Source organism: Athene noctua, chromosome 28 (genome assembly GCF_965140245.1).
Source record: "Athene noctua chromosome 28, bAthNoc1.hap1.1, whole genome shotgun sequence".
Lineage (NCBI taxonomy): Eukaryota > Metazoa > Chordata > Aves > Strigiformes > Strigidae > Athene > Athene noctua.
Genome location: NC_134064.1, coordinates 4,429,130 through 4,446,654, shown reverse-complemented (window position 1 = coordinate 4,446,654; position 17,525 = coordinate 4,429,130). Strand labels below are relative to the sequence as shown.

General features: G+C 46.8%; 1 protein-coding gene across 2 annotated transcripts; it reads right to left on the bottom strand.

Annotated features, from left to right (window-relative positions):
* Nucleotides 1-675: 675 nt before the first annotated feature.
* ENTPD4 (ectonucleoside triphosphate diphosphohydrolase 4) lies at nt 676-9,913 on the bottom strand. Of its 2 annotated transcripts, none has more exons than XM_074928653.1 (13): nt 9,849-9,913; nt 8,557-8,674; nt 8,090-8,287; nt 7,437-7,642; nt 6,764-6,914; nt 6,574-6,677; nt 5,882-5,941; nt 5,495-5,649; nt 3,782-3,948; nt 3,247-3,571; nt 2,462-2,547; nt 2,065-2,226; nt 676-1,778 (listed from the first exon to the last, which is right to left on the bottom strand). In XM_074928653.1, the coding sequence occupies exons 2-13, from the start codon at nt 8,562-8,564 to the stop codon at nt 1,550-1,552; spliced, it is 1,851 nt and encodes a 616-aa protein (XP_074784754.1). In that variant the 5' UTR covers nt 8,565-8,674; nt 9,849-9,913; the 3' UTR covers nt 676-1,549. The 2 variants fall into 2 exon arrangements, with proteins under 2 accessions (XP_074784754.1, XP_074784755.1); XM_074928654.1 differs by having other exon boundaries at nt 5,519-5,649.
* Between the last annotated feature and the right edge of the window lie 7,612 nt (nt 9,914-17,525).

Below are 17,525 nucleotides of genomic sequence, written 5' to 3'. Positions count from 1 at the left end.
GGCACAGGAAGTACAGGCTCTGTAACAATTGACAGTGTCAGTTTTCTGATAATTCTTATCAGCCCACAAGTGCAACAAGTTTGTACCACAGTTCCAGACATCAAAAGCGAGAGGTTTATTATCTAAGCGTTCACTCGGTGCTCAAAAAATAGCAAAATGCAAACCAGGCTCTCAGCTGGTGAAGTGCTTAGACTTGTCAGGTACAAAAAAAATCCTTTATAAAAGGACTGTTTGTTATTTCTGAACATTCAGTTAAAGATTCCGTTGCCATTTCAAAATTCCACCACGTATCCAGTTAATTCTTGTGACTGCAACACAGCCATCTACCAGCCATGGGATGGAAGAGGCAGGAAGTTTAGCACCTAAGTTTAGCACCTAAATTTAGCTGCAATTCAGCGGATCAAGCCTAAATTTCCTAGAAAAAGGCAAAAGCAAGCACATCAAAAGGATACTATAAAACAAACTCGAAGTATCTAGATTTTTAGATGAATACACTGCACCTTAAGTATGACAAAAATGGTATCAATGCATCTAGTTCTCCAATACTGAAAACAGCATCCAGTTTTCCAGCATATTCACACCTACTAAAAGAGAAGAAAGTTTTGCCAGTTGGATGCAAACAGTGAGAACAGAAGTAAGTGGTACTGTGCAATAAAATATCCATACACCAGAAACTCATATAAATCCCACTTTTAATCATGGACAGATTTACTTTCAAGTAAAATTAACAGTTTTAAATAAAATATAAATTAACAGAGTACTCAAAACCAAAAAAAGAGGACACTGTGCATGTCTACTCTAGCAGAAACAAAAGCCTAGGCATATTCCAGTTCTCTTCACCTTACTGGAATTTCAAGATCTCTGAATGATTATGAAACAGAAATAAGTGATTAAAATTAGTGACTTTTGCCACTATGAGGATATAGCTTTCCAAGATCAAAGGGGAAACTGTCACAGAGAAACAAAACTGATTTAAGCAGTTCTGTGGAAGCACAGCACTGGGTGCAATAGATTTTTCTTCTCCATCACAGTACTTATTCCAGAATATAAAATCAGATAAACTGTCCTAAAAGGTTGTTTCCTTTCTGTTTTGGAAAACCCTGCACTTCCTTTTCTTTGACTGAGGAGACTCAGAACTGACAAGTCAAGTGATATCAATCCTGGAATCAGGAAAAGAAAATAAAAACAGTCCTCATTCATCCTAGCTAACAGTATTTCACAATCTCACCCAAAGGATGAGAATTCACACTCATTCTCTTACCATACATAGCTTAAGCTGCTGCTACTCATTTAGTGACGAACCTTTGCTCGTCCCATTACACGCAAAAGTGCAATATTTAAAAAAAAAAACAAAGTAATTTTTGGCAGATATTGTCTGATGAGACTAAGCCAAGTTGACCCCATTTTCCCATATTTCCAAAGCCTAGCTGTATTACACGCTCTGGGCAATCTGCTTCTTCAATGGTTTAAAGGGACAAAAAGGAGGAACCCTGAGGCAAAAATGGCTTTTTGTGTAGCAAGTCCATTAAAAGCTCTTCATCACAGCATCTCATAAGGGTCCTGCGATCTTCTGTGGTGGGAGGCCTTCCTCAATCCATAGGGAAGTAGCTGAGCTGTTATGCAACATTCGCCTGTGGATCCGTCGGAGCCTTAGCAGGTAAAGCAGGATGGAGAGCAGCACAATCAGAAAACAGACAAAAAACAAATAGTGATTGTAAACAAAGGAGAAGCTCCTCCAGTGGGAGTGACTTCCACGGAAGTTTTCTTGCTGGATGTCTCTGAAAAGAACCAAAGGGATAAGGGACATAAGTTGCAAACCTACCTTTGCCTCCAAACTATCTTGCCAGAGGAAAACAGAGCCCAGTTTAGTAGAACAGTCTTTTTAAAGCATTACTTGAGCTGCCTAAAATATGTGCTGAGGTTAGATCCAATGCTCTACAAACAACATCTTGTCTCCCTGTACCCGTCAGCTGCTTTGCTACCACTGTACCTCTTCCCTCTTCAAAACTCCCCACACTTTCCACCCAAATGCTCTTTCCAGACACTTGAGAAAACAACTGGTACCTTAAAGGTAAAAACCGTGTTCGGTAAAGAATGGCTCCCAAGGTCCACTGCACCTCTTTGTCATAAACCTGCAGAGCTGTTTTCAAATTGCTGTAACTCGCAGGAAAAGAGAAACCACTGTGAAATACTTCATACATCCAGGCAGACTTAAAGCACTGGTACCTATAGAAAGAGTGGCACAAGGTCAGGTCAGCAGTTAAGAGTCCCAGAGGACTGGGGACACAATTAAACACATAATCATCAGTATTTTTTTTTTTTTTTTTTAATGGCTGATGCAATATTTAAGGTTATATTCACACCTTCAATGAGTTCATTAAATAGATCATTTGGACATGACCCTGACCTCTCCCTGGCAGCTCTGCATGAATGAATTTGCTGTACAAACACAAATACTTACTTCAATCTGTGGAGATCAGCATGTGATGCATAAAGACCACGGTCAAAACGTTCTCGTAGGACAGACCACTTAGTGGCACAATAATCCTTCAAGAAAAAAAAAAAAAAAAAAAAAAGAAAAAAGAAAGACTTCAATATTGCTTCTGCCTTAAGAAAAAAAATGCCACTAGCTAGGATGCTCTGCAAATACTGAAAAATAGAAAAGTTGAGAACATCATGGTATTTTCTGTAACATTTTGATCCATACTTGGCATTTATGGTTAAATATTCAGTAGCACTATATTCTCCATGTACTTGGAGATGACAACTAACTAGACAACCTATTTTTAGGGCACTGACAAAGCAGGTTGTACTCTTCTACTCTATGTTGTAGCATTACTTTAAACTGTCCCCAACAGATTGATCCCTGTTCGCAGTAACACCTGGGAAACTGGTGCAAAATGTTAGAAAAAAAAATCCTTTTCCTCTTGCTTCATACAAGTCAGACATTCCTAAAAAGCAGCAAGGGGTGGCAGCAGCGTGGATTTCCCCGTTATCAATATTTCTGCTGTAACTTGACTACCACAAGTCCTGTTCCCTCTACAGCAAGTCAGTTTTACTCTTGTGCCTTAAAACAAGTATTCTAAAAGCAAACACAGTGAGGAAGAGAGATGCCCTGGGACAGTTTATTGCAGGGTAGAAGGATTTTGGATCTTTAAAAGTATATTTTTTGTTGCAAGAATTTCCAAACAAAATGCTTCTGGAGAGCAGTTGTTTTGAATTAAGTGTTTCTCTCAAGAGCACTACCTTTGCAGCTTTAGTAAATTTAGCAGCATTGTAATCTCCTCCCATGCGTAACACGTCCTCGGTGCAGTAGTAGAACTCTGAGAAACCATAGAATTCACTGTTCTGAAAGTGCACAGCAGGCTGATAGACACCATTAAGAGATGTCTGCGTTTCATTAGTCTTATTCATGAACGGCTGAATAATTTCACGACACAGATTAAAATCTCCCGTTCCCCGCAGATACATTATCTGTCCGTTCTGCTGGATCTCATCCTGAGCATCCAGGGGCAGGCAAGGGTCTAGGTAGGGTGAATCAGAAGTCAGGCCAGTCTGTTTGCCCAGCAGTCTGTATGAAAGAACAAGCAGTGTATCAGAAATGGCAAGCTCTGAGACACAACAGCATCAAACCAAAGCATCCTCCATTAAGGAAACTTCAGCATTGCATGCGGCTGTAGAAATTAAGTTTTATGTCAGGATGCTTTACTAAATGCATTCAAGTTGGGGGGTTACTGGTGATGCACAGGACCCGTATCCTCAAGGGGCGGCAGCCAGCTACCTGTTTTTAAGCACTGTGCTGGTAAACAGACTGTCTTCGTATCGCTGGCGGGCTGCGTTTCCTCCAAAGCCAAGGAATGTTGCAACGTAGACTCTGTATACGTGCTCAGTCTGATGAGCGTCACAGCCCAAGTTGAATTCTGCAAGTAAGTTTTTGGCTACTTCCTCCTGTAGGAACACAAGCACCAAGATTAGGTATAACCAGTATGAGCCAGAACCTACAGATGAGGTTTTTTTGATAACTGGATGCTCAAAGACATCTTTAAACTTCACTCCTTACTCATCAATTTTGCTCCTCACAGGTCCACACACCTTCTACTTCCTAGGGAGAGCAGAGCATACTGATTGTAGAGAACTACAACATCACTACTGATACTCCAAGAATTTCCAGAACTGCTACTACAGACCCTGAAGTATCTTCTCCTATAAAAAGATACGTGCTGTGGCTACTAATCTCAGTGCTACAGTCTCTGACTGAGTCCCCCTGCTGCTGATTGCTAGGCTGGGCAGATTTATGGGCTGCCCAGCAGAACTGTTCTTCATTTTCCAATCTGTATCCTCCAGCTTTTCAGGTGGCCTATCAATCACTCATCTCTCCTCACGTACCACACATCAGTCACCTGCAGATATTTATGAGCTGCGTAGCAGAAGCATTTCATGCAGAACGTGCTCAGAAATGGAGCGTAACACTGCATGGCTTCCAACCGACACTGTGAATGAAGAACAGCACTAGTGCTGTAAGCGTCACAGTCAGTTGTTTGACTCTCTTGTCATTGTCTGGGAACCTGGAGAGGTTCCATGACCAGAAAACCTATTTTATATCGGCTTATGTTCAGCTAGAGACATACAACAGCCATCATCAACTGACTGCAACTCTTCTTATTTCCAATTCGTATCTGACTGGGGCAATCTGCTCTGAATCTAAACACCCATACTTCTGTTTAACAGCCCAAACTATTTGTTACACCATCTGTCTGAAAAGCAGTGTAGTTATTAAAACCTGCAATAATGAAAATGCACCATTTCACAGGAAGATTTAAAAAAAAATATATATATACATCATTGTAACAGTGCGCTTAGAGTCAAAACACAGGGCTTTTATGCTAGTCTTTAGATATTTCTCAACTAAGTGAATGGGAAATTATCCAGCTTCAAAAATTCAGGAATTACTCCAGAACTTGGTGGATTGAAGCTAGAGCAACTTATGTTTCATTTAAGACTTGTAACAAAGAAATTTGCTTCCTGCAACAGATGAACTGTGCTGATGATGTCGGTGATATTTAAACAAAATGTACTGTTACCACGATGTCCTGTTAAATTCAGTTTCTACCAATCCAACCTGAAGGAAAAGTCGTATCTTATACAAGTTCTTATATAAGAATCACCACACAACGTTTGGTTTCTAAACTCCAGAATACACTCTCTTAAGTGTAAGACAAATTTTAAAATTGTACATACATACATGCACACACAAAGAATGCACTTAAAACTTAACAAATCAGTGGCAAATTATACTAACTGAAATAAGCTTTCTGAATGAACAAAATACAAATGAATTGCTTAGCTGATGAAGGACTCGTATCTGTCATCTTCTTTTGCCTTGGCTTTGACATGGGATGTAATGAGGAATAGGACTCAAAACAAAGAAAACAAAACAACAAATATGCATTAAAATAAATCAAAAGGAAAAGAAGGAAGTTGCACAGATAATAACCTGCTGCGAAGAGGCAAAGCTTACAGTTTTAGGGACTTCGTATGCTATCTGAGTCGACACTCCGCCCATGTCAAGAATACCCACTGTCCTCTTACGGAAGATGGCCTCCTTGTTTTCACTGCCTGGGACATGCACCTCCACAATCGCTTCATCCTCTGAATAAAACGACAAGAAGGTGTTAAGAAAAACAACTAGGATGGGCCTAAAACAGCAGTGCACTACTTCTACCTAACTTTTCTGTAGAAATGCAGATCACTGGAGCTTCACGTACAAATGAAGCCAACAGCAGCCATCTGCACACACACCATTCACTCACATCTGTGTCTAGAAGCACAGCAACGCACCTGAAATCCTTCCTAAAATCCAATTCACAATAAAGGTACTTACCATCATCCGTGTGTTCAAATCTTCCAAGAACAAAGTTGATGCCAATCCATGCATATACTCCTACATGCATAAGAAAACATAATGGGACATTTCAGTACATTCATCTGGTGCGTATAATCTTAAAAACAGAGGGATTTTTTGCATATGAGTTAAGATATATTGCTGCTCATATTATATAAAATACTTCGAAGGTGAAGATTCCTGACAAGTTATTCTAGTCCTTCTCTCCCAAGTCAAGGCTATGGTAAAAATCCCAATTCAATGTATTAAAGACAGCTGGATGTGTACATTTCAGAAAAAGTAAACAAGTTAGCTTTTAAAGTGTTTTTAAGCCTCTAGTGAGTTGACCACATCAAAACACTGCTCCTTTAGAAACTGTTTTTCCCTGCAAGGTTTGTTCCATCAAGAATGTTATGCCTTATCCTTACCCCTCCCTCCCCAAACCCAGAGAAAATGGATTAAAATTCCTGCTAAGCACAGATAAGTTATTTTCACTGCTAATTAGAAAACATTTAGACACATTAGAAGATCACAGCAGATGATCATCTCCACACTCCATATGTTGCTACTGAGGAATAAGGTCTCGCAACCAAACCAGAATTTTAAAAAGCAACAACAACAAAAAAATTAAACGAGTTGTACTGAGAAAGTAATAAATACTGCAAAGATAATTTTTTCAAATGTTAACCTACCTTCCTGTTTCCCTGAAATAACCTCTGCATGCGAGTCCGAAAACAGAAAATCAAAATGCACAGGAATATCAGTGAGCAGATCTTCAAGTATTGCCTTCTGCTGGCTGCAAAATTACAGTTTGAACAGTTAAAAATAGTCAGACACACCAGGATCGCTATTCTAAATGCTAAAAATAAGACAGCCAATAACCTTTCTGGCAGAATCCTCATTCCTGCAGTACACAGAATATAAAGAGGAGTCTCTTTGTGCTTTGCACGTGGGACATGTTCAGCAGCAAAGCTCAGAAGTGGAGAAATATAATCACTGACCTTTTCAGGAGAGCTGGCAAACTCCGAAATGCCTAGTGAAACAGATAAACAGGAGAGTGGAGCAACTCAAGCTTTGGGCATTTCTTGGAAAATCTTGATAACCAATGCACAGAGAAGAAACCAACAACCCAAACCCATAAAATCAACTGCAAAAATGCGAAAAGAATGAAGCTAACACTTTAACATCCTCTAAACAATCAGCAAAAGCCTGTGTTAGATATATTGCCTATTTATAGAAGTGGTTCGGGTAGCTTTACAGAAAGCCAAAGTATTTATTCACTAAATAAACAGAACCAAGTTAACTGACAACTGAACCGGCAACTGTCTTAGCCCATGGAGAAACCTCTCCCTCCTGCCCGTCAGGGTCATGTTTCAACCTTTAAAGCTGAACAAAGCTCTCTGCAAACCAAACCCAGAGAAACCTGGAGGAGTGCCATGCTGACAACTTGCAAGTGTCCTTTACCCAGACACTTTAAATATGGGGTTTGATAAAGCAAAGTTAGGATAGGCAACTATCTAGAAAATTGCATCTAAAATTAACTTCTTTCCGGTACCTGGTTTAATTTTCATAACCACTGGTTTTCTGGTTTTGTCCCTCATCTGTTTGATGTCCAGCAGATCGTGTGGATTACCATTGTGCCTTGGCCAACAATACACAAAAATCCGAGAGCCACTGCTGCCACAGTCCACAACGATTCCATAGTTCAGATTGGGGTTGTTTGTATCTGTAGCTTCCGTGTCAGTTACTCGGGCAAGATACCTAGAAGAAAACGAGGGATTACTGTGTGGCAATTAAGTTCCATATGGAAGTTTTTCTCGACATCAGACTCAAAACGGGACAACAGTTTCCATCACAGGAAGCACACAGTATTCACTATTGAATGTTGCTGAAGAAAAAAGAGTGGAGTGCCACCCATAAGAATCAAATTCCCAGAATAAATACTAAAAGTAATTTCCAAAATAATTTATCACGCAGTATTTTTGCACCTATAGTTTTACTGAGCTGGTGCAGATACATAGATATTAGAAAGCTGAATTACTGATAAATCAAAATCAACTTAGATAAGTTTTGTTTACAAAGCAGGAAGTTTTACTCATACTTTTTCCACCCCATTGATGTATTTTACAGGCACAACCTGTCAGCGTTTCCTCTTTCGCACCAAAACTCCATTTCATTCCTTTCCAGAAAAGCCTTTTCAACTCTCACCTGTGGAATCTTTTGTCCCTGTATGCACGCCCATACTTATTGCGGATGACTACCAGGGAGTAGTAAAGCAAAGAGACAGCAGCAGCAAGGATTCCTATCACAACAATCTGTCGCAAAGTGGTGTTGAGAATACGCGGACATCCCACCGGAGAGATGCTGAAGTGCCAGGAAGCAGGAAGCAAACATGAGATGCTGATCCTAAAATTCAGAGGATAATCTGCTTTAAGAAAGGACTTCAATACCAAAAAGAAGCACCATGCATTCTGAAACAACATAAAGACAAACAGATTCTTCAAAAACTTTTTACTTTGCTCTACTCTAGCTTTGCTCACGTTCTGGCTTGAGCATACTCAAGACACTATTCCCACCTTTGAACTCAGCATTAGCCATGAACTCATGATTAGGTTCCCTGTCCTTCACTTAGAAGATATTGCAATTTAATTTGACCGTTCTTTTGGGATTCTTACCTCCCCATTTTGGGATATGACCAGCAGAGAGAAAGACCAGCTGGTGTTCAAACATCAGCCGGTCACCTCAGGCTGACAAGGCACACCAACCATTCTCAAAGCCATCGCTCTTCGGTTCCTGAGTTAAAAAGAAATCACAGATGATCTTCTAGACAGCATTATGAAGAGCATTGCCGCAGCAATTCACGGGAGGGAGGTGATCCTTCCCCTCTACTCAGCACTGGTGAGGCCACATTTGGAGGACAAAAAATACATAGAGAAAGGTCAGTGTAGGGCCACAGAGATGATGAAGGTACTGAAGCAGCTCTCACATGAGGAGAGACTAAGAAAGCTGGGCCTGTTCTGACTGGAGAAGAGATGACTCTCGTTAATGCATACAGATATCTGACTGGAGAATGTGAAGAAGGAAGCAAACTCTTTTCTCAGTGGTGCCCAGTGACAGGACATGAAGCAGTAGGCACAAACTGAAATAGAGGAAATTCCACCTGAACGTAAGAAAAAACTGTGAGGGTGGTGGGACACGGGAAGAGGCTGCTCAGAGAGGTGCAGTCTCCATCCTCAGGGACATCCAAAGCCTGACTGGACACTGCCCTGGGCCACCCGCTCCAGCTGACCCTGCTTGGAGCACAGCTGTGCCTGGCTCTGCTCAGGGTGACCGAAGGCAGCTGGACACACACAGCCGTGCACCTGCCACACAAGGTCTTCACGAACAGAGTATCTTCAGCTCTGCCACCACCTGCAAAGCCAGGCCCCAAAACGGGAAGACTCCACCATAATAGAACATCGACAGCGTTTAGAAAAAACCCCAACAAGCGCTCAAGTGTTGACACCTCAGCACAGATCAGGACTGTCACTCTTTCTCCACCACCCCCAGCTGGTCTCACAGCCCTTCCACACACGCCCTATCCTTACGAAAGCGCCCGCCCGAGGTGCCGCGAGGTCCCTGCGCGGGTGCCAAACCGCAGCCGCCCGCTCCCGCTCCGAGCAGCGCCCACAACCCCGCACCGGGCGGCGGCACGGAGGGGAAGGGACAGGGGGACTGGCCCCGGCAGCCCGCGGGGCAGCGCGGCGGCCTGCGGGGGACCCCCCGCCCCTTCCTCACGGCCCCAGGGGCGGACAGGCCGCACGGCCCGGCCCCGCCTCACCCCCCACCCTGCTCCCCAGAAACGCAGCGGCACCCCCGGGAGCCCAGAGGCGCTCCCCCGCTCAGCCCCGCCCCGGAGGAGCCCTCCCCGCTGCCTCCTGCTCCCCGTGCCCAGCCGAGGAGCCCGGTCAGCCCCGGCCGCACTCACCTCCCGACCGCCGCCGGCCCGCCGCATAGCAACCGGCCACCGCGCCACTTCCGGGTCCCGCCGCCGGACGTGACGCACGCACGCACGCACGCACACGCGTGGCGCTGGGGCTTGCGGTGGTGGGCGGGGAAGGGATTCCCCCGGGGGCGTGGTCTTGTAGGGGAGGTGTGGCCACGGGGGTGAGGGGGCGTGGTTGCAGGTGAGGGGCGTGGTCATGCGGCGGGGGGCGTGGCCAGAGAGGTGGTGGTGGGTTTAATGTTCATTTACAGCGCGCTGGGGGCAAGTTATCCATCACATTGCGGGTACAGGCGGGCCGAGAGAAACACACAGTCTACAGACGTATAAACAGACATTTATCGATATAAATTATAAATTATATTTAATATATACACAATAAACATAATATAAACAATAAATATAAAAGGTAATAAATTACATATATAAAAGTCTAGATGAATAATAAATGTAAATATAATAATAAATAATGAACATGAATACAAAGAATATTTATAAATATAAATATAGATATAAATATATAAAGAGAAATGTATGTAAATATTCTAAATATAAGTTATTATGTATTTGTATACACTATAAATACACAAAGGCATTGTAGCACCTGTAATAAACATATAAATATTTATGATATATGTAATAAATAAAATAATCCGGTTAAAAAAAAAAAAAAAACAACCAAGCAAAAAGCCTCTCCTTGCCTCGAAGGGGCTGAAAATCTGCCAGCAGCAAAGCAGGGAACCCTCCTGCGTGTTGCCACTGAGCGGCAGCACAGCTTGTGCCCACGCAGCTCCGAGATCCCTTTGGAGAACTGGAAAGAAAATGTTTATCCTGGCAGCTATAACGGATTAATAACAGGAGTAACCTCGCGGAGAGGCTGGGGAGCTGTGCTGGGGCCTCGCCTCTCCCGCAGTGAGCTCCAGCCTCCCGCCGGCTGCTGGCGTGAAACCGTGTGAGCGAACCCGCACGCGTGGCGGCTCACGCGTGTCCAGGCGCGGGTCTGGAGGGTGTTGCGTTAAGCTCTGGGGGGTTAAACGCTGCTTTTCCGGAGTTAAGCGATGCGCCAGGTGATTTTGAAAGGTCAAAAATTGGTCCCCTGGGGTCCCGGTTCATTTGCAGGGAGAAGGAGCTGGACCTGCCAGGCTGCTCCGGCTTCTCCATTTCTTCTCCTTCCTTTTGCCGTCACAAATCGTTTCGTCGCAGACTTAATCTTCATCCCTGGGAGCCCAGCAGGAGGGAGTTGGGACAAAACTGAACACCCAGCCTGAGGGCTGCTGTCATTTTCTTAACGCACGCAGGGTACCTGCTGTCTGCCCACCACCTGCCGCTGTAGTCACAGTCACAGAATCATTCCGGTTGGAAAAGTCCCTCGGGATCATCGAGTCCAACCCTCAGCCCGACTCTACAAAGTTCTCCCCTACCCCACATCCCCCACAGCTCATCCCAACGGCCCTGAAACCCCCCCAGGGATGGGGACTCCCCCCTCCCTGGGCAGCCTCTTCCACTCTCGGACCACTCTTGCTGGGAAACATTTTCTCCTCCTGCCCAGCCTGACCCTCCCCTGGGGCAGTTTCCAGCCGTTCCCTCTTGTCCTGTCCCTGATCCCCTGGGAGCAGAGCCCAGCCCCAGCCTCTCTGCAATGTCCTGTCAGGAGCTGCAGAGAGGGATGAGGGCTCCCCTCAGCCTCCTCCTCCTCACACCGAACACTCCCAGCTCCTGCCCTGCCTCCTCACAGGATTGATTCTCCAGCCCTTCCCCAGCCTCGTTGCCCTCCTCTGCCCTCGCTCCAGCCCCTCCAGATCTCTCTGGGATTGAGGTGCCCAAAGCTGGACACAACCTCCAGGTGTGGCCTCACCAGTGCCGAGCACAGGGGCACTGTCACCTCCCTGCTCCTGCTGGTCACGCTATTTCTAACCCAAGCCAGGAGGCCGTTGGCTTTCTTGGCCCATGGGATGCAAGGCTGTATTTTGGATGTCCCAGCTTGAACACACCATGACAGCTTTGCCTTTGGGCAGCGCGAAGCCCTCAAGCGAAGGAGCATGGAGCCTCTGCCATGCATTCCACGGGAGCATCTGGAGCTACTCCTGGCTTTTGAAAGCCACGGTCACCTTGGGAACAGAGAAACCAAATCTGGCCCGGGGTGAAGCAGCAGAGCCAGGACTCTCTGTCTGTCCCCTTATGAAAAGCAGATGTGACCAAGGAGCCACACTGCTCTGATTGTGATTCTCCAGCTGGAAGGGAAGGTGGAAGACGACGGGTTTTCACCCAAGTTCATTTTCTGCTGCATTTCCTCTTCCTCTTTCTCTTCTCACATGAGGCACTTTCATCTTTGCCTCTCGAGCCGCTGTCAGCACTTCTCAAAAACACTTTGACTTTTGCCTCCTACTTGGCGTGGAGCCGCCAGCACACCCGGTTTTTCCCCGGAGAGGCCCACGGACTGAGCCTGGCGCCGGGTTCCACACCTGGGTTTTATGTGCTGGGGTTTACGTGACACCCTTTGCACACCAGGTTTGACACGCTGGGTGTTATGCACCAGATTTTGCACACCTGGTTTGCCACACCAGGTTTTGTATGCCAGGTTTTGCACACTGGGTTTTCATGCTGGATTTTGGCACACTGAGCTTTGCACACTGGGTTTTGCACGCTGGATTTTGGCACACTGGGTTTTGACACGCTGGATTTTGGCACACAGGGTTTTGCACACTGGGTTTTGCATGCTGGATTTTGGCACACTGGGCTTTGCACACTGGGTTTTGCACGCTGGATTTTGGCACACTGGGCTTTGCGTGCTGGATTTTGCACCCTGGGTTTTGCATGCTGGATTTTGGCACACTGAGCTTTGCACACTGGGTTTTGCACGCTGGATTTTGGCACACTGGGTTTTGACATGCTAGGTTTTACCACTGGATAACCAGGGTGGGGTCAGGGCTCCGCTTCCCGCCAGGCCTCACTGCAGCTACTTTGCCGTGCGCTGCGAAGGAAGACGCTTGACTCCAGTGTGTTTTCTCACAATAGTTAAAGTGCTTTAATGAACTTCTCATAGAAGCAGCTCAGAAATATATGACTAAGCCAAAGCAAGTCATGGTGCCCAGTGGAGCAAGGACAGGTCGCCCAGGCAGGGCAGGGGGCTTTGCTGGGGGCTGAAGGGAGGACAACAGCCGTGCTCCAGGCTCTCCACGATGGCCAAGACATTGGGCTTCTTTAGGATTTAAGCACTGAAAACCTCACCTGTGGGTATATATCCCTCATTAGTTTGGACCAAAGCAGAGCAGACAGTATTAAACTGGCAAGGAAAGTTGTGCTGGGTGTGCAACCCATCCCCAGCTCAGCTGGATGCGGCCCTGGGCAAGAAAATAGGTGCTTTGGGATGGGAAATTATGCCGAGGTAATGACAGCACCTCCAGGGAGAAGGACCTTAGACCTGCTCTTGCTTTGCAGGAGAAATGCAGAGCCCTGGGGCAGCTGCTGGAGCTGGTGTCAGCACGAGGGCTCGGAGGAGGGAGCAAACCTCTACCAGGGTTCAGCCCAGCGAAGGTGTTGAGCCTGTTGTCCCATGGGATGAGGAGCACCAGGGCTTCCCTGTCCTCGCTCAGCACGGTGGGCATCCAACCACCGGGCTGGTGGGACCCATCCTGACACAGCACAGGCACCCACCGACCACACAGCTAAAAACCCAGCAGCTGCGGGCAGCCCCTCGGTCCCTTTCCAAGCTTAATTCCACCCAAAAGTAGTTGCTGCAACTCGTGACTCTGGGGGGAATGGCTGCAGGGCAGGTGGTTCCTGACGCTGCCGTCATCTACAGAGACGAAAGCGCAAGTAGGAGCATGTCAGAGGCGGCAAAGGCTTTGTGGAGGAAAAAAAAAAAAAAAAAAAAGAAGAAAAAGCCAGCGCTGACATCAAACCATGCAAACAGAAAAGCTGTGCTGGGGGGTGGTTTGCTGAGGGTAAAGCATGGCTTCTGAGTCACCAGCAAGCTTTGGTCAGGAGTTGGCCTGGGCTGGGCTGGGTGTCAGAAATATTGAAGAATATGCAGAAATTAAGAGGTGCCGATACACTCGCCATTGCCAGTTCTGCAGGAGACACAAAATGGAGGCCTAGGAGGAATGTGCAAGTTGGTTTTGTGCATGCTAATTATTTCCAGATGCATGCTCTTTGCGGCGATGGAGAAAATATTAGTTGTTTGTGAATATATCTCATCCCACCGTTAACAGTGTCACCAGTGGGAGTAAAACCTTCCCCACTGGCTGTTGGTCGTGCTGGTGAAGCGAGCCTGGATTCTGGCTCGGCGAGATCCCAGTGTTTTGCACGGGAGGAAGGTTTCCTCCAAGCACCAAATCCTGCTTTGTTCCCCCCATGCAGTTCAGAGGAAAATTGGGATAAAGCCGCGCCGCTGAAATCATCAGGCTCGCTCTGACTTGGTGCCTGGAGAAAGCAGCTCGATGGAGCCCCGGAGCTCGCCCTGAGCGGGGCATCTGGGCATCAGCCATGTCCAAACGCCTCTAGAACACGCGCAGGTCGGCCCCGACGGCCCCAGCAAGGTGTGTGCAGGGTGCCCGGCCCCTATCTCGGGCGAGCACATCGCCCTCCCCACCGCACCCTCCCAAAATATCAGCCTGCAGCGTCCTCCGGGGCGAGCAGATACGGGAGCAGCTGGGGCGCGCGGCGGCTGTCGTGGCTGATCACGGCGGAGCACCCCGCTTTTGGGGCCGGTGGGGGTGCCAAGGGGGACGTGGAGACACAGCTCAGCCCCGTCTCCTCCTCCACGACTTTTCTCCTTGCATTTTTGTGTTTATTTGTTAAAACGCCCCTCTTCCCATTTCAAACGCGGAGAGGCGTCCCCACAGCCCGACCTCCCCAGACGTGATGCCTGTGCTTGCTCCAGGGTGAAGGATGCGGATTTTTTATTTGCTTGCATTGCGGCAGCAGGCTAGGACTGCTCGCCAGCTGCGGCCCCATTTGCAGAGCCCTCATCTCATCCTTTTTACTCACCATCTTTTAATCACGCAAAACCTTGCCCAGACGAAAGAAGTGGGGAAACCCATCAGAATTAAACGATTTGACCAAGGCCATGCGAGGAGTCGGTGGCAGAGCAGGATCATCCCCAGCTTTAAACACATCCCCTGAACGACAAGCCAGGGTTTTCTCCCTCCTTTCTGGATCTAATTTTGCTAAGTGCTAGAAACAAGGCCAAAAAAAAAAAAGAAGTCATGCCCAAACCTAGCAAACTCCATGGGATCCTTTCAGCCTCCTCTGCCCAGTGGCACCAGTCAATCCCAAAAGCACCACCAGCATGTGCTGCGCCTTTCCCATTGTTTCCCCAGGGCTTCAAACCAGAAAGGCAAGCTGATGAAAAAATTTGGTCCAGGAAGTAATACAAAAGGCAGGCTTAATTATACACATTGGATATTGCCTCTCCCTGTTCCATTAATCCATTGAGCTAGGTAATGGTAAATTAGGTCAGATTATGTGAACGCTGAAATAAAACCCACAGGCCAAATTCCTCGTATCCACACCTCCTTTGCCTCTGAGGTTGCATAAATGTTAATGGGCTCTGGACCTGTCTGCATTGCTTTGGTGGAGCTGCAGTGCTGAGTTTTCAGATTTCGGCCGTTTTGGCGTAGGAATAACCCTGCAGCATCATTAGGGCTCAATTCTCTCTAATTTATTTTGCATTCATGTTCATGGCCTTCATCTGCCATCAACCTAATACCCTGCGGTTGATCTGTTACGTATAAACCTGTTATACACACGCTGACTATGAAATGAATACCGTGGTGATTTGGAGAGCTGCTCTGGTGAATCAAGGCAAGGAGAGATGCTCTGGGTTTGTACCAGGGCAGGGATTAATGCTCTTGATTTTCCAGTACTAACCTACCGATCGGCATCTTGGTGTGCTCAGCAAAGGGCTTAAAACCAGGAGATGCCTTATGTTGATGTTCAAATAAGTAGATCAGTCCACCTCGAAGACAAAACAATACTGTTTGCTTCTTTTTATGGCGTTTGTTAATGTAGAGATAAAAAATAACTGCCATGCATCAGGTTTCCTAGAGGCTGATATTTCCCTGCCATTGTCTCTCCTCAGGAGCATCACAAAACGCAGCCGGGTGGGCAGGAAAACCCAGGCTGGTGTCAGAGAGACCCTTTTCCAGGGCATCTTCTGAGTCTGATGCTGCCTTTGACTTAAGGCCAGTTCTGGGGAGTGAGGTCAAGACTCACAGTTTAAAATTTATGTCGAGGCTTTGAACGTTTCTGAGCAGGGACAGGACTCACGGGGCTGGCGGTGGCCAAGTGCCGGTGTGTCGGGAAGGGGCTGCATGCTCACCATGTGGGATGGGAACTGGGGTGTGCTGGAGATTCCTGCATGAAAACCATCTTTCCTCCAGCGTAAGCATCTGGCACACAAGCTAGCAAAATAAAAATAAAAGGCTGTGGGGACATAAAGTTCAGGCTAGTTGCAAATAAGATTGCAAACATATGTCCTTAACGATATACATTTGCCCTGATCCTTTCTTCTAAAGTGAACCATAAACGGGTGTCTTTTCCTTGCCACAAATAAAAATACAGCTACCTGCTGCTAAACATCAAAATTAAAAAAAAAAAAAAAAGAGTCCTGTAATTTACTGCTACGTGGCATTGTGCTGCTGGAGGTGAAGTAGCGTTCCTCCTCCTCACCCCCAATTCAGCTCACCACGGCTCCGCACCGCTGCCAGCAGCCCCGTGATGGCAGAGACAGGTTGTGAAAAGGATAAAACCCACCCTAAAACACCACAGCGTTGCTCCGCTGTCAGAGAACTTGTAGATTTGGAAAGTGAAAAAAAAAAAAAAAATTTTTTTTAAAAATTATCCCGCTGGATCTTGTAGATAAGCTATAATTTTTGTGGTTTCTGGTGTCCGCCTCCCAGGAGGACACTCCTGCCTTATCGCCCTGGGTGCAGCCGTGGTGTCTGTGATAAGCAAACCCGGGTCCTCCCAGTCAGCTGCGGAGGGTCAGGCCTGGGGGCTGCTGCAGGCACCTTCTCGGGGCAGGGACTGAGGAAAGCCAGGAGCATTTCACTTCATTTTGCAGGTTGTTCCTCATTTCTCATGGTGTGCCTGGCAGCGTGTTCCACTTCTGCTGTGTAAAAGCTGTCCTAGGGTGCAGAAACCCCATAAAGAAGGTTACGGCCCAGTGAGGACTCAGATCTGATTCATCCCTTTATTGAGCTGCTCGCGGTGACGCAACGCGCCTGCAGATTGCGGCGCTGTATTTCGCGTCGACTTGTCGGTGTGTAAATGAGGGTGCCCCGTGCAGCCTGCAGCCAGAATGTGCTTTTAATAGCTTTGCCCTTTGCTGCTTCCCTGCCGTGATGGAGTCTGGGGCTCCTGGAGCACCTGAGGGACAACACTAACCCCAGGGGAGCTCCGGTACCCGGGCGGGATGCACCGAGCAGTGCTTGTGCCCTGGAAGGCAGCAAGGGAATCATTGCCCAAGACCAACCTGTTTCTAAGGAAGGTTTTGTAAATTGAGTTGAGTTCCCTCTGTTGATGGCCTGTGAGGGATGACTCTTATTTGCCAGGCAGGGATGGCAGGAAACCATCCAAGAGACACAGGCTGTTTCTTTTCCTGCCAGCGGGACATGTGACATGACAAAACCACAAGCCAGACCAGACTCTCTGCCCCAT

Coding starts and splice junctions, on each gene's coding strand:
- ENTPD4 (XM_074928653.1), bottom strand. Junction 5,942..6,573: donor TATTTCAGGGAAACAGGAAG/GTAGGTTAACAT, acceptor TTATGCATGTAG/GAGTATATGCATGGATTGGC. Junction 2,548..3,246: donor AATTTACTAAAGCTGCAAAG/GTAGTGCTCTTG, acceptor TTTTTCTTGAAG/GATTATTGTGCCACTAAGTG.